This window comes from Salvia hispanica, chromosome 1 (assembly GCF_029641045.1).
Source record: "Salvia hispanica isolate PSC_SH4W2 chromosome 1, Shi_PSC_v1, whole genome shotgun sequence".
Lineage (NCBI taxonomy): Eukaryota > Viridiplantae > Streptophyta > Magnoliopsida > Lamiales > Lamiaceae > Salvia > Salvia hispanica.
The window spans coordinates 44,515,987-44,532,876 of NC_142692.1; the positions used below are offsets into that span (position 1 = coordinate 44,515,987).

Here is a 16,890-nt window from a genome sequence, read left to right on the forward strand (position 1 = left end):
AATGATATGTGAGTGCATTAAGTTAGTGGAATGTGGAGCCTTTTTACCATTTATGATAATTATGAACCGAAACTCCTATTCACGGATGGACCAAAATAAAAAAACGGGACTCCTATTTACGGACGGAAGGAGTATTTCCCTATCAAAACTACCTGTTAAGTCATACAACCTATATTTTATCATTCATTAACTATCCAAGAAATTAAGGTAATGATTTGTCCCCCTTTTCAGACCATCTTTTTCTTATGAGCCGCAAACTTGAATAATCAATCGCCAGACTTCAATTACCAAAAAAGTGCACGAAATCATAAAGCTACAGAACAAAGAAAAAAGGATTTCATCAATTTTGCGTATATAATTGTCTTTATTCTTAATTTACTCCATCCATCTTTACAATTTGTCACTTATTTCTATTTTCGTCCGTCCCAAAAAATATCAATTTTCAATTTAATATTTTTAGTTGTAGACCTCATATTCCACTATATTTCAATCACATTTTACTATAAAACTAATACATATAAAAATACGACCTACATGCTACTAACTTTTCAACCTACTTTTTATTAGTATATTTTTTAAAATTCGTATCGGGTCAAATGGTGACAAAATATAAAGGGACGAAAGGTGTATTGTGTAGGAATAGGTTATTCAAGAGTATACGGAGTACTTGATACTCCCGTACCATAATAGGAGTCATATTTAGTATGGACAAAAATTTAAATAAATATAAAAAATAGTGGGTCGAAAAATTTAATGCAATATGAAGTCCCGTTTTTATATTAATTTATAAAAAATTGAGAGTAAAGTGAGTTAGTAGAATTTGAGACCTACTTATTATACTCTCTCCGTCCCGGCTAAGACGACACATTGCTTAGCCGGTACGGGGTTTTAGGAATTATTAGTTAAAGTGTTTAATTGGAGAGAGAGAAGGTGAGTGTAAGTATAAAGTAGGGGGATAAAGAAAGATGAATATTTTAATAGGAGTGAGAAAAAGTGGTTGAGTGTATTAATTGGAGAGAGAAAGTTATCAAAAAAGGAAATGTGTCATCTTAGTTGGGACAAACTAAAAAGGAAAACGTGTCATCTTAAGCGGGACGGAGGGAGTACTATTTATGATAAAAATGAAATATGACTTTTATTGTGGGATATACTAAAATGATAAAATGTACTCCGTCTGTTCCATAGTAATACAACTATTTTTCCATTGTACATTCTATAGTAATAGAGTCATTTCACCTTTTAGTAAAAGTCAACACATTTCTCCAGACCTATTTTGGTCTCTCCTACTTGTTTCTCTCTTTATCTCTCTACATTTTTCATTTTCTACTTTATTCTTCATTTACTTAACTCACCAATAACAATTTTTCTTAATCTTTGTGACGAAAAGAAACATCTCCATTACTATAAAATGGAGGAAGCAGTAAATTTTATTATTATTATGGGACGGAGAGAGTAATCCATTTAAATTGAAACTAATAATTATTCGATCTTATCCAATCTATTCGATCAATCAAAACAGAATCAAATTAGTCAACGTTACTTCGATGAAGACTGAAATGATCGACTATTGTGTGCGGAAAAACAGCCAATATTTCTTCGCCATATGAATATTTAAACAAAACACATTAAAATAATAATTTAAGTAATTTGATAGCGACGCAGTTAGTTACCAGACTCACCACCATGGCCGTCTGTTGCTTCATAAAACAGAGAAAAACGCTATTCAATCTCACAATCACAAACCTCTCTTCTCCAAAATGAGCGAAATGAGGATTTTAGTGATTTGTATCCTCGCTTTGGCTGTCTCATCTTCCTCAACCAATTCAAACGACGTTCCTGTACGGAGGGATGACTACGAAGGCGGAGTGATCCACGACATCACTCACAGCTTCACTCCTAACACGCCCGTGGGAATCTACCCCAACGGACTCGGCAACTTCCTCACGCTGCTCAGGAGCATGAAGAACGGCTCCGACTTCAATTTCTCCGAGCTCAAATTGCCGCTCCACGCCGGCACTCACGTCGACGCGCCTGGCCATTTCTACGAGAACTACTTCGAACAAGGCTTTGATGCCGATACCCTTGACCTCAGAGTACTCAATGGTAACCATTCTTCAATTCACTCTCTCTAACTGTTGATTTGGATTTCTACACTGCAGATTTGGTTAGGTTATCACTTTGAATCTACTATGCTTAGTTATGATCTCTGTTTTTAGCAGCTCAACTAGCAGATTAGTTTCTCTCAAATCGGTTTTTTACTAATTTATGCTTAATTGGATCTGGAATTTTAGGTCTCATATAATCATATTGCCATCTGATTTCCTTGTTAGATGAACAATTTAGGAATTCCAGGTTGACTGAGGAGGTCTATTCACCTTGTTTCTGTGTTCTTACCTGCCGAACTTGCTCACAAGCTAACGAGCCAAAACCTGTGAAGTTATGCTAAGTTGCTTTAGCTAATGAGCTTTAAGAAACGTCTGCATTATCTGGATTTGCTGCATTTGATGGTTTGATTGCTGTGTCTGCTTGAAATGGTTTGTAATGGCATGAATTCTGTATTTGGACAGGACCTGCGTTGCTCGTAGATGTTCCCAGAGATAAGAATATTACTGGTATGCGAAGCTTGAATTCTTGGTATTGAAATGTATATGTGCTGGAATGGATGATCAGTTTGAGTAAATGTACTTGTTTCCTAATTCTTTAATTATGCTATTCCTCTCTTTGGTTTTGTCTGATTCAGCTGAAGTTATGAAGTCCTTGAACATTCCCAAGGGTGTGAGAAGAGTACTTTTCAGAACGCTAAATACGGATAGGTAATGTTAACGTAATCGAGCAAGTCTTCTTAGTTTAGTGCTGATGATAATTGAGTGTTCTTACACTCCTTATATCTTGGATCTGGTCAGCCTGTGTCATTTTTGCGGTGCTTAATGGCATTTTTGCGTTTCTTGTGGTCATATCAAAGCTTGTATTTGACTTTAGTTTCAAACCAGCTCATTGGTTTCATTATATAGCATCTGAGAATTTATGATTGGGGATTTATACGCGATTCTTTTTTCAGGCGCCTTATGTACAAAAAGGAATACGATTCAAGTTACGTGGGATTCACAGGAGATGGAGCACAGTGGCTTGTAGATAACACTGCCATCAAACTTGTGGGTAAGAAGCATAGATATCCATTTCCTGGCTATTCGAGCATTTCTCCACTTGTTATTTGTGAACTTGATGAGTCATCTCCATTGCAGGACTCGATTACTTGTCCGTTGCTGCCACTGATTATCTGACCGCTGCTCATCGTGTTTTTCTTTTAAGCAAGGTAAGTTCAGCCTTTCAAATACATAGATGTCTGTTTCTAGGAGACATTTAGATATCATCTTGTGGTTAAGGTCTGAAATGAATTTTTAACCACATCAACTCCAAGTGGAACAATATTTGATAGTGATGAAAATTAACAGGAAATAATCCTAGTTGAAGGGCTGAAACTTGATGATGTTGAAGCAGGATTATACACTGTGCACTGCTTGCCTTTGAGATTGGTTGGTGCTGAGGGATCACCCATCAGATGTGTTCTGATGAAGGGATGAGATTGGAAAGCATCCCTGGAGGCTATTTACACTATTTAGGCATTTACTTTGGATGATTAATTATGTTGGTAAAATATGGGATCCAGTATTTGTTTTATCAATAAGTTTATGTGGTGAATTATCTTACTATGTTATTATTTCTACTTATATTACCTATGGTTCAAAATAAACACATTACTATAGATCAAAATGGGTTTCTATGCATAGTGGTCTCTATTATAATCTTTATCATAAATCGTGTATACACGAACTTTCATTAAATTTTGGTTTTGCATACGACAATGCTTCAGTTTGCGATCGACTTTAATCACTTATCCCTTTTTATTATTAAATCACACAAATTCATAGTAACTTAAGAGTTAAGACACATCTAATCACTTATTCCTTTTATTACCAATCCATTAAGACATTAAACATTGTCTTGTTAAAAGCGTGTATCTAAAAGAAATGGTTCAACATAATTACATAAGTGGTCCAATTTATATACTAATTTTTGTCCACGAAATATAGTCTCATCTTTTCATTTCAGGATGTTCAAAAAAATAGACTCATCCAAAATGAGAAGGTTTTTCTCATAATTATTAATATTATTATGTCCCTTTTTTGTTTGTTCTCTCATGCTTTTCTCACATTTTCTCATACACTATTACTATTTTATTAATTTTTCATTAAAACTTATGTTATTCACATACTCCCTCCGTTCCATAGTAATAAAGACGTTTCTTTTCGGCACGGAGATTAAGAAAAATTGTGTTAAGTGAATTAAGTAAAGAGAGAATAAAGTGAAAAATGAAAAAGGTAGAAAGATGAAGAGAGAAAAAAGTAAGAGAGAATAAAGTATGTGTGGAAAAATGTGTTGACTTTTTACTAAAAAGGGAAACGACTCTATTACTATGGAACGTACCAAAATAGCAAAATGACTCTATTACTATGGAACGGAGGGAGTATTATTTTAGCAAGATGAGGGAGTCCTATATACTAATATTCTTTCCATTTTCGTTTTCACGTATCTAACAAAAAAATATTTATAATCAACCATGACCAAATAGCACTACTTCTTTAAATACAAGCGCATTTAAATATTTGGAACCAAATTAAATACAGTATTTATGGAACATCAAGCTCATTCAGCTCCTGCATGCATGGATTCTCTAGTAACGAAATATTTCTAAATTAAAATGAAAGAAACGAGACAGTGTAAAATTTTGTACTATTTGGACAGATTTTTTGTTGTTTGAGATTTCAATAAGTCAATTTGTTTGACTAGTTTATCCAATCACAAATTTGCTGAAAACAACCTGAAATGCTTCTCCAAACACCGATTCACTATCCCCAAATTCCATCATGGAACTCCTCCTGCTAACATGCGCGCTGCTGCTCCCTCTCACCGCCGCCACCTCCAACGCGGCGTATCCTCCGCCCTACGGGCTCGATCAGCCCTGCACTTCCGCCGCCGCAGACGATCTCGTCCCCCAAGTGTACGGAGGCGGCCGCATCATCGACATAAGCCACCGGTACCACCCGGACTTGCCGGCGTGGGAGTCCGCCGACGGAATCGGCCGCGTCGTGTGGCTGGCTAGGAGCATGAAGAACGGATCGGTCGCGAATTTCTCCGAGATGAAGCTCTCCGCCCACACCGGCACCCACGTCGATGCGCCTGGCCACGTCTTCGATCACTACCTCGACGCCGGCTTCGATGCCGCCTCGCTCGATCTCGATGTTCTCAACGGTACCCTTCAATCGATTCATGAATTGATTTTTCCTTTTTCAGTTGATATCCTAATTAAGGGATTCATTATATGAGTTTTTGGAGAAATTAGGGATTGCGATTGCGTGGTTTTGGTGTTAATTACTGTATCACTAACTATTGTTGATTCTCACATTTGAATTCCTCGATCTGTCACAACACATCCTGTATCCGGTATTTCCCCTGAATTGAATTTGAAATGTTCAGAAACACCTTTGATCAAGCATATTAAGTTCATTGAAAAGAGGTTAGCATTTTGTTATATAGTAGTATCAGTTTCAGCATCAATGTTAGCTTGTTATTTTGACTTCTGTTACTTATCCCTTGATATATTTATGTTTATCACAGTTCAGTTTGCTTTTTTTTTTTTTGAACAGGGGATGCATTGGTTGTGGATGTTCCAAGAGACACAAATATCACTGGTATGAGCTATATAACTACTCCTATATGTATCCTGCCATGCTTCATCACATGAATATTCACATTTGTTCTATTGCGACATCCATGTTTTAGCTGAAGTTATGAAGTCCTTAAATATTCCGAAGGGAGTAAGAAGAGTACTCTTCAGAACACTAAATACGGACAGGTAATTGTATTAGTGGAATCTCAGCTCTTCTTAAGAGTTTGCATAAGCTATAGTTCTTGTAAGAAATGTGTTCCATAAATTCTTTTTCAGAGGCCTTATGTACAAGAAGGCATTTGACACAAGTTATATTGGGTTCATGAACGATGGGGCACAGTGGCTTGTCGATAATACTGACATCAAACTTGTCGGTAAGACTTGAAGCTCAAAATTTAAGAGTTCGTTCTCTATGTTTCACTACTTCACTTGTGCACCTGTATATGCTTTCACGTAGTTTTTCTACTGATCCGCTCATCACAGATGAGTTCTTCTTCATGTCTCTTCTTCTTGGATTACCATGAAAGCTAGGAATATGTTTTTTCTTGATTCAATCATTCAATAAACAAAGTAGGTCTATTTAAGTGAGGCCAATTCTGTCTTTGATGGTAGGAGTGGATTACCTGTCCGTGGCTACATTCGACGATCTACTTTCTTGTCATCTTATTTTTCTTGAAGGAAGGGTGAGGATTTCTTCTCTGATTATTCCAAATCGAGTGTCTATTGCACATACACTTGTTTTGAACATGTGCAGTTTGTTCAGGAAATCATCCCAGTAGAAGGGCTGAAACTTGATGGTGTAGAGCCCGGAATATATTCGGTGCACTGCTTACCTTTGCGATTGGTTGGTGCGGAGGGATCGCCCGTTAGATGTATTCTCATCAAACCATGACCACCTTCGTTCTTGCTAGTATATTATATATGCGTTTTATGTGCTAAATATAATTTGAACATCGGCAAAAAATATAAAACATAATTCAAAATGCATGATTAGTGTAATGTTTATGTATGGTTTGTGGATATTTAGTGTATTGTAAGAGTAGAACTCGGAATGAGGAGGCGGAATCGTATATAAGTATATGTATTTTTGTATCCTTTATTTTATATTGTTATATTTTAATTGCATTTATTTATCCACAAAGAATATTAGCTTGTGTGATTATAATTTAGTGGTAAATATGTAAATTATAGTACTAACATATACTAGTACAATTGTAGTCATGTTGAGGAAATAATAAGAAACAGTAATTGCTCAGAGATTAATTAATATCTCAATGTAACAAATTACAAGAAATTATTGAAACCTTATTAATTGCATAGTAAAAGTTAAAAACTTATGAATAACCATGTAATTATGGCCTTCTTATGTCTTCTTCCCAAACGATATATTATTATTATTATTATTGTATTAATCATAATTAGAGTAAACCAGAGAATGCAAATTTAATCTCTTATCTCTTGCACACGACTCCTCTTCCGTCAATCCCAGTGCCGCATTTCATGGTCGGCAGCTCAAGCACGTCCTCCTCATATTCCTGCCGCAGTTCCCCGCCGCGAAACTGCGAAACAGCGCAGTCCGTGGCGAAGATATTGGAGACGGAGAACTCCCTCTCCCCTCCGAGCACCGGCATCGCCACTCCCATCTTCACTCTGCTAACATAATTCTCTCTGTAAGTCTGCCCCAGCACTCCATTCACGTTGGCATTCAACGAAGAGAACTTGAATCCCAGCTCCAGATGAGCAAAACAATCGTCTTCTGTGATTCCGTAGTTGTGGATTCTTGATTCTTGCTGAGTAATCGGAACAACTTTAGCTGAGATCTTGAAAAGGCCATCCACTTCGACTACAACGCTGTTGGTGTCGCTGTCTCTTTCGATGGTGGCTGTCCCGGACTTCCAGACGGTGAAGGTGGGGATTGGCTCGCCGTCGAAGGAGAGGGAGAGGCGGTCGATGGAGTCGTCCCATGCGGCGGTCTTCTGTGCGGCGATGAGGAGGTGGTGGTTGCCGAAGAGGATGGCGATGGATTGGACCCAGGTGAAGTCTCTCTTCATGTTGTGGTTTTGTTTTCCGATGAAATGGGCGTTGATGTGGAGGTTGGGGTCGGTGACGAGGCAGAAGTCGCGGTCCTTCTTGCCGTGGAAGTAGAAAGTGAGGCCGTCGCCGCCAATGAAGCGGGGGTCTTGGCATACCGCTCCGGGCATGTCACATTCTGCATGTACATATATATGTGTGTGAGAAGTTGTAATGAAATGTGGTGATAAAATGATATAAAGAATGACTGAATTGGTAAGCAATAAAAGAAATTTAGTTTTTACTTTTTTTAAAAATGAAAGAATATTCTTATCAATAGGGTTTGCATGAGGACTTACGGCAGACTGGTTTGCACGTGACGCAGTCGACCTCGCATGTGGAAGGACAAGATGAGGGGCATACATGCTCTACCCCATAGCATTGAGGGTAGTTTCTGTTCTTGCATCTTTTTCTCTTTAGACTAGCGGCATCTGATTCTGGAGGGGAATATGGGGGAGAGGCGGGGGAAGAAGGTGGTGTTGAGGTAGGTGGAGGTGGTGATGGAGAGGTTGGGGGCGTGGTGGGTGTTGTGGGAGTTGAGGATGGAGTTGGGGAAGAAGGGGGTGTTGAAGGAGGTGGTGATGGAGAAGTCGGGGGTGTGGTGGGTGTTGAGGGAGGTGGAGAAGATGGCGGTGGTGATGGAGAAGTCGTGGGTGTGGAGGGAGTTGTAGGTGGAGAATAAGGGGGTGTTGAAGGAGGTGGTGATGGAGAAGTCGAGGGTGTGGTGGGTGTTGAGGGAGGTGGAGAAGATGGCGGTGGTGATGGAGAAGTCGGGGGTGTGGTGGGTGTGGAGGGAGTTGGAGGTGGAGAAACTGGAGGTGGTGATGGTGATGGAGTTGGAGTTGGGGAAGAAGGGGGTGTAGAAGGAGGTGGCGATGGAGACGTCGGGGGTGTGATGGGTGTTGAGGGAGTTGGAGGAGGAGAAGCGGGAGGTGGTGATGGAGATGGAGTAGGAGGTTTGGGAGTTGGAGAATAAGGGGGTGTTGATGGAGTTGGAGGTTTAGGAGGGGTCTTTCCATCATCATCTCCCTTTCCTGTGCCGTTGTCGTCATCATCATCTCCATTTCCTTTGGATGGCGGAGGAGAATTTCCCTTGCCGCCATCGTCATCGCCCTTTCCTTTGCCGCCATCATCATCATCATCATCATCATCATCATCATCTCCCTTTCCTTTTCCATCGTCATCGCCCTTTCCTTTACCGCCACCATCATCGCCCTTTCCTTTACCGCCACCATCATCATCATTATCATCATCTCCCTTTCCTTTTCCGCCATCATCATCACCCTTTCCTTTGCCGCCGTCATCATCATTATCCTCATCTCCTTTTCCTTCAGATGGTGGAGAAGAGCTTCCTTTGCCGCCATCAGCACCTCCCTTTCCTTTGCCGTCATCATCGCCAGTTCCTTTGGATGGTGGGGAGGACTCATCATCGTCCTTTCCATCATCAGAAGGCGGCGGAGTAGATCCGGGACCACAAATAGGCTTACAAGAGACACATTCGACGGTGCAAGAATCAGGGCAAAATTTAGGGCAAACATGCTCCAAATTATAGCAATGCTTGTACTTCTTGGTCAAGCATCTTGCATGGCTCGGATTATTGGCTATTCCGGGTGGAGTATCAGCTTCGGCTATTGCTACAAATAGTAGCAACACCGCCACCACATACACTGCACTACTACACTCTCTTCCCATATTTTTGAACATAAGTTGAAATCAAGTGATGTTGGTATTAATTTGTGATTGAATAAGTGATTATTGTAGGCAGCCAATCTCCAAATTTATAGGAGTTGTGGAGTGCAAATGTGTTCCTACTATTGGGAAAGGCAATGCATGTGATTGTCTATGAAGTCAACTACATTAACTAATTAATCTTGAATCAAACAATAGCTTTCAAAATCAAATTGTCATCACTTGATCACCAAGCTGAATTATTACCACTTTCCAGCCTCATTACTCTATTAATATAACACTAAAACTTTAGAATCAAGCAGTTTCGAATTCAAGTTATCAGTTTTGATTCCATTCAACCGACTCAGGCATAATATATGTATTAAATTATTAATATTTCCATTGATTATAGCTCAAGATAACATTATTGCAGTTTATATCTTTCTATCTATTTTGTAAAATTATATGCTATTCTTAATCTAGGTGCATGCATTCTGAATGTTTGACTATGATCATAGAATGGACTACTTCACAACTAGGAGAACACCCTATGGAGCATAATCTAATTGTTAGATCGTAGTAGTAATTTTTTATTTTTATGTTTTGTAAGAAAAATTGTACTACTATGTCAACTCCTATGCATATCCGTTAACAACTTAACATACAAATCAGTACGTATAATATTTTCAGAATATTACTCCCTCCGTCCCACATTTGTAATAACATTTAGTTATGGTACGAGTTTTAAGAAATTAGTGGAGTGTGTAATTAATGAAGTGAGAGGTGGAGTGTGTAATAAATGAAATGAGATAGTGGAGTGAGATGATGGAGTGTGTAATAAATGAAGTGAGTTGGTTGAAGGTGGGTCCCTCTTTGATTTTTTGATTTTTTATTTTTGTTTTGATTTATTTTAATATAGATAATGGCATTTGGGTGTAATTTTAGTGAATAATAGGGTAAAATTTTATGTACAAATATGGTAAATTCTAAATGTTACTACAAATGTGGGATGGACTTTTATGGCAAAATGTTACTACAAATCTGAGACGGAGGGAGTAGTTCATAGAGAATCGTGTAGTCCATACCAAATATATTAAAATGTTATTATTATAGATGTAAACTGTACACTCTAATTAATTGTTCACATAGCAAAAAAGATATTAATTAAAATGTTATAGATATATACTCCATAAATTTTACTCTAATCAATTGTATGTGTGTCATCCTTACGCAGGAAGGGACGTGCTAATCCTCTCTGTATCGTTCCAATTTTATCAGATGTCCCTGAAGGGACCTTAATCAATTGTACTAATTAGGCCTAAATTTAATTGATTCAAGCTGCAGACTATTTTTTTTATCTCTTTATAGAATTATGATTGGTTGGACACAGTATGTTACCACTGAATTTTTACTTAATCTATTGACAACGGATTAATTAGTTGGAGTTTTTTAAGAGGCTTTTTTGTAACTAATGTTGTCATAACTAATATTGCAAACAAAACATTAATAACTAATATTTTTTTTCAATCGATCTGGAAAGCCCAAATGAAAAGGAGGCTCACTATCCGGCCTTCTGGGGAATAGGCCCAACTAAAACGTATATTAACATAATTGTGTTTGAGTTTTTATGTTTCTCAAGATATTTATACACATAATATTGGACCAAAGACTGGTTCCAAAAAAAGGTTGAAAGTTGAAAACAATAGTAATTTTTTTTATACAATTTTCAGAATTTACAGTATGTTACGGTTTTAGTAGTATGAAAATAGAAATTGTTTAAGGAGTAGTACTTTTCTCTAGAAATTGGTCTTGATCCATTAGACAGTCTGCAAAAATTTATGTGGACTTCGATGTATTCACTTTAAAACTGATGGTCCATTGCCAAACTCAAAATTTTGGCTACATCTGCAGTCATAAGATATGATATGTCTGTATGCAATCCATGTCATATGTTCTCAAAGCATAGCTCTAATATATATATAACACGAGTTTTAATAAAAAAATAATTAATATATAACATCTTATAAAATATTATCAACAATGATAAAAAAAAAATAGCAAAAGAGTATATTATGGTGTAGTGTTTACAATAGAAAATAATTACTTTTTATGAATATAATAAAATGATAAAATGAAACTATTTATAAATAGAGTACAAATGCTCGCTCGCTCCGTTCCATAAAGTTTGTCATCGCTGAGGGTCGCGTAAAATAGTACATGCACACTTTTTCCATTATTTACAATTTTATTAAAATTGTGTAACAACTAATATAGTGTGCATCATTGTACTATTATTTTGTGGTTACATAAGTGAAGTAGAACAATGGGGTACACAAAATCAAATGGTGACGTGCATCTCACATATATATGTATAGAGAGAGACACATATTGCAAAGTAGTCGAACAACTGTATAGAGAGATGCTTCCAAATCTATGTGATAGAGCAGACAGGCTTGTTTGAATTAGAGTATTAAAAAGGTATCACAATTTTTGGGAAACATCCCTATTTCCCCTCATTTCTTTTGTCTCTCTTCAAAAGTGACATTTGAGGTCCAAAAACCATACCCTTGAAATCTACCTCATTGCTCATCCATTTATTTTAACCCCTAAAATAACTGTTCCATCACAAACCCTATTTACTCTCTTGTTTGTTATTAGACTTGCTAAATAATTAGATGACCCTTCTTAAAGGGAGTATGATTTTTTTATATTGTAGTATTTGGTTAGTTATACTATTAAATTGTTACTCCCTCCGTCCGTCATTATTAGAGCATCCACAATGGCTTTAGACCAACCATAGGCTAGCCCCTCTCTCTCCCTGCCACGTCATCAGCACTAAAATTTCACCTGCCACATCATCATTTTAAGCAAATAGGCTAGCCGCAATAAAAATAATTAAAAAACAACTGCATTTACGTAATTAAATTTACGATAAATTACGGAATTAAATTTACGAGACATATACGAGAAAATTCATTCATTTCATTTAAATAAAAAAAAAGGTACATAGATAAAAAAAAGTACATAATAAAAAAAAAACCGGGCTTCCACACACAAGCCCCGTGGGAGTCTGAGACCTGCTCGTCGCCGGACTGGACTCGTTGTTGTTGTCCATCGCTCGATGTTGCTCTTGTACAGAAAGTTAGAGAGAGAGAAAACTCGTTAAAACAAGTGGTGCAAATGAAAATGAAACTAAAATCGCGTATATATTGTGTTTCAAAAAAAATTAAAAATTAAAAAATAAAAAATTGCACTGGCCGATCGCTCGCTGATCGCCAGCCAGCACATCGGCCAGCGCCTAGAAATCGGCTAGCGCTCGCCGGTTTTTTCACCGAAAAGCTGCTGACCGATTACAATGGTTCGGCTAGCCGACCGGCTAGCGACATTAATCGGCTAGCCAGTGCGCTAGCCGCCATTGTGGATGCTCTTAAGAGTCTCATTTATAGGCGGCACAAGTTTTAAAATATGTTATGAAAAGTGGACGGAAAAAATTTAGTGGAATAGGGGTCCCACTTGTACATGTTAGTTTTAAATGAAATGTGAGTTGAATGAGTTAGTGGAAGGTGAGACTCTGTTACCATTTATGGTAAAAGTGAACCGGGACTCCTGCGGACGGACTAAAATGGAAAAATGGAACTCCTATTCGCGGATGGAGGGAGTATTTCGCAGTTGTACATGCTAGTGGTGGTAGGTTGCTAATTAGTGGTTGTTACTTCTGCTATTTTATTCTTTAAGCAGTTCGTTTTTGAACTTTTGCTCGCCACTTGTGACTTTAGGCTTTTCTTTTTATGTTTTGTTTTATAGAGATTGATTTGATAAATGATGGTTATTAACAAAATAAAACATAAAACTATGGGAGGATTTTTACATGTGTTGGACCACGTAGTTCGAAAATAAAAACTAGTAGCCAATTCCACTGCACATTGAATGCTTGTCTCCTTCTCAATACATTCCCCTCTCTCAAATGAGGCAAAACTACTAGGGTTCTATTTTTGTGGGCTCGATGCCAATTCGATTAATTTGGGACCCACCCTTGTAGATCTTGATCATTCAAAATTTCATTGGTATCACTCATTTTATGATAGTACTAAAATTTTAATTCAAGAAACTTCTGTCACGGTATGCAGAAGGGTGCTTTTAATGTTGTCCATAATATTTGAATTTGTTTTATTTAATTTTATCTAACTTCAAAAGTTTTATGTAGTAACTTCATTTTCATAATACTACATAATATATGAACGCAATGATAAAATTACAAATTTTATTGATTTACCGATAACAACAAAATATATTGTATGCAAAAAATAAAATATACTCCCTCCGTTAGGGGTGAGAATGCGATCGGTTCGGTTCCGGCCGAACCAATTTGTCGGTTAACCGACTCCCATTTTTTCCGAAATTAGAACCAAAATCGAACCCTTTGACGGTTCGGTTTCTCAAGGAACCAATTGGTTCGGTCTTCGGTTCCAATGCAGGAACCAAACTCAAGTGCAATATAATACATTAAGTAATAAGTCGTGAAATCAAAAGGACAAAAACCATGATTCCATTCCATCATCAAAAACCAAATTTCGAACAAAGTTTACCAAACTAAATCCAAAACTAATATAAACCAACATCACTCATCAAACTAATTTTTACTTTTCTAAAACAATAATAATAAAACTAAAATAAATATATAAAAATTAAATATTTAGAAAATAACGATTATTAGGTTCTAACCTTTCGGTTCTTGGTTAGGACCGAAATCGAGATTAGCTTAAACTTAATAACCGGAACTGAACCTTAACCTTATTTTTTCGGTTCTCGGTTAACCAAGAACCGAGAACCGTTTTCCCAGGCCTACCCTCCGTCCCCCATTAATTGTCCACTTTTATCATTTTTATTTGTCCCTCATTAATTGTCCACTTTCACTTCTTATCATAAATGGTAAGTAGACATCACATTCCAGTAACTTATTTAACTCATATTTTATTATAAAATTAATATATAAAAGTGAGACCACTATTCTACTAGCTTTTTCAATTCACTTCCCTTTACATTTCTTAAAACTCGTGTCGTAATCAAAATGAATAATTATCGGAGGATGGAGTAGTTTTATTAAAACAGTAGGAGAGGCAAAGACGCAAAATTTTTGCTAGATGAAATTGAAGGAGTTATCTATGGAGTTGTCATGTTAGGAACCATAGAATTTGTGATACAAAAACAATCAATAAAATAAAAAGATATACTGCACCATATAAATTCATCATGTGTTATATTCAAGTAAGGCATCTCGTGATAGTAGTACTAGCACCACTGCACCAGACACAAACGGTAAGATTCAATCGAATCAATTTATGTCGAAGAACACAACAAATATACTCCTAACACGACACAACATACTGTAATCTAGAAATGTTTTATGGGAAAAAGGAAAAAAAAAGTTTTTACAGGTAATAAATAAAGGTCCTACGTGAAGATACTTTGTAATTAATTTTCATCTGCTAGCATAGAAGAGCACATCTTTGATTGAAGATTTCCAATAAAATTATTAATTGCATGAACCATCTAACACGCACAAAATGGCATGTTTCAAACCCACTCAATTTAATGTGTTTCTTGTACTATCATTTTCTTCCCTTTTAACCTACTTGCCCTTTCAGAATTTATTTTCAATGTACTCAATTTTTGAAAGAATTTAAAATTCTTGTTTTTTAGTAGTAGTAAGTAATATTTTCCAGCAAGACAACAATATTTCAATTCTAGCCCATTAAATAACGAAAGTGGAAGGCGTCTAATCCTTTGATAATATACTATTTTGATACTTCTACCTAATTTATATGACAATTATTGACGAGGTGACAATTTTTGATACGGCGTGACAACATAAAATCACAGTGTAAATACAGATAGAGCTAGTAATTTAGTCCTTCATATTATCATGTTTACCATGATGTTTTCTTGTTGGATTTGTTTCTAATGCCTGTTTTATATACAAAATAGATAATTATTTACTATTGTTTGTGTTTATATCATGTTCAAAATGAGATATCTTTCCCAACAAGAATTTCGCGCCTTGCACCCGCAATCTCATTGGCCGAGAGACGCGATTACCTGGCAACTGCGTGTGACAGCCATTGCAGCCCAAGAGCCGCTCCTATGGTAAACTTTTAGATAAGGCTTGCAGCCTGCGGGTCGCCCCATAGGTTGCCCTGGTGGACGCTCTTATGCATAAAAACGACCGACAAAATAGAGACTTAATTTAATTTTGGATATGAAATACTATAAGTTTTATTTATAGATAGCAATAAATGTACGTGGATGAGAAGTAAATACAATAATTTGACTCACGCGAGTAGTATGTGCAGTATGTATAAAACAGTATAAATGTTGTTAGTTCTCAGATACGTCCTGGCCCACTGACCGGCCCAATTTGATCATGGGCCCATACACGGGTGGGGTTTGAGTGATGAATTGAATGCTAAATTATTATTATTATTATTATTATTATTTAGAAAAAACTATCCAGCCATAATGTAATCAAATAAAATAAAATAATAAGTTAGTGCACTGATTCAGTTTACATATATATAATCTTCTGCACATTTTTATGTATTTTAAATAGGAGTAATTTGTGGTCAATCATATTGTGCCCAAATAGCAATAATTTTATTTTTATTCTTGTTTTTGGGGAACAATCATCAATTATTTCTTCAGAAACATGGGATATTAATGCTTCTTCTGAATGTAGGTAGTCGAGGCATTTATGTTTTGGGGTGCTAAATGAACTATACATATCTAATTAATATTTCCATACTTCAATGTGTCTCCTTCACCAATTACCTTTGGGGAACGAAAGTTATCAAAATTCATATCTACATTAAAATAAAAACAAAAATTCAATTTCAAAATTGTCTTTTTTTTACCCCTCAAAAAATTTAAAGTCATAGTAGAACCGATCTTGGTATTTTATGGGCCCCTGCCTAAACAAATGAAAAATAAACATCTCGTCCTACACATTGGATGATTGAATTTTCAAATCTCAAAAGATAAATTGTGATGCTAGTCTATGGTTAAAAGAGTCACATGAGCTTATAGACGGACCCAATCGAGAACCATCGGTAGCGGACGACATGAGTATTGCTGCAAAATTGATAAAATATGATAGATATTGAGAGAGAAAATAGTAAAAGTATTGTTAATGAAAATGAGGGTTTAAGTATTGTTAGTGAAAATGAGGGTTTCTCAGTAGCAATAGAAACTTATCAAAAACAGTATGTAGAAAATAATTACTTTTTATAGACAACTGAAAATGAAAAAAAAAAAACTAGCATTGGTTATGGACGAAGACAGTATGGAATATACCGTAATTTTTCTTTTCGGACATAAAGATAGACAATTTTTTGGGGGGGGGGGCCTTAGCCATAGGAGATTTCAATTTC

The 16,890-nt window shown here is 36.5% G+C and overlaps 3 protein-coding genes and 1 non-coding gene across 5 annotated transcripts; 2 read left to right on the forward strand and 2 right to left on the reverse strand.

Moving 5' to 3' along the window:
- The first annotated feature begins 1,671 nt into the window (after positions 1-1,671).
- LOC125219252 (cyclase-like protein 2) lies at positions 1,672-3,733 on the forward strand. 2 transcript variants are annotated; one of them, XM_048121177.2, is made up of 6 exons: positions 1,672-2,103; positions 2,568-2,612; positions 2,741-2,813; positions 3,059-3,156; positions 3,243-3,313; positions 3,499-3,733. In XM_048121177.2, exons 1-6 carry the CDS (start codon positions 1,758-1,760, stop codon positions 3,526-3,528), a joined length of 663 nt encoding a protein of 220 aa, XP_047977134.1. In that variant the 5' UTR covers positions 1,672-1,757; the 3' UTR covers positions 3,529-3,733. The 2 variants fall into 2 exon arrangements, with proteins under 2 accessions (XP_047977134.1, XP_047977133.1); XM_048121176.2 differs by having other exon boundaries at positions 1,674-2,103; positions 3,453-3,733.
- Positions 3,734-4,843: 1,110 nt separating this feature from the next.
- LOC125219082 (cyclase-like protein 2) lies at positions 4,844-6,827 on the forward strand. Its single transcript, XM_048120948.2, has 6 exons — positions 4,844-5,310; positions 5,706-5,750; positions 5,842-5,914; positions 6,005-6,102; positions 6,341-6,411; positions 6,492-6,827. The coding sequence occupies exons 1-6, from the start codon at positions 4,926-4,928 to the stop codon at positions 6,618-6,620; spliced, it is 801 nt and encodes a 266-aa protein (XP_047976905.2). The 5' UTR covers positions 4,844-4,925; the 3' UTR covers positions 6,621-6,827.
- Positions 6,828-6,951: 124 nt separating this feature from the next.
- On the reverse strand, positions 6,952-9,526 carry LOC125219088 (late embryogenesis abundant protein-related / LEA protein-like protein). The gene is made up of 2 exons (XM_048120956.2): positions 8,098-9,526; positions 6,952-7,937 (listed from the first exon to the last, which is right to left on the reverse strand). Exons 1-2 carry the CDS (start codon positions 9,500-9,502, stop codon positions 7,180-7,182), a joined length of 2,163 nt encoding a protein of 720 aa, XP_047976913.2. The 5' UTR covers positions 9,503-9,526; the 3' UTR covers positions 6,952-7,179.
- Positions 9,527-10,655: 1,129 nt separating this feature from the next.
- On the reverse strand, positions 10,656-10,760 carry LOC125185733 (U6 spliceosomal RNA). The gene has a single exon (XR_007170235.1). It is a non-coding gene; the product is annotated as a U6 spliceosomal RNA (small nuclear RNA).
- Between the last annotated feature and the right edge of the window lie 6,130 nt (positions 10,761-16,890).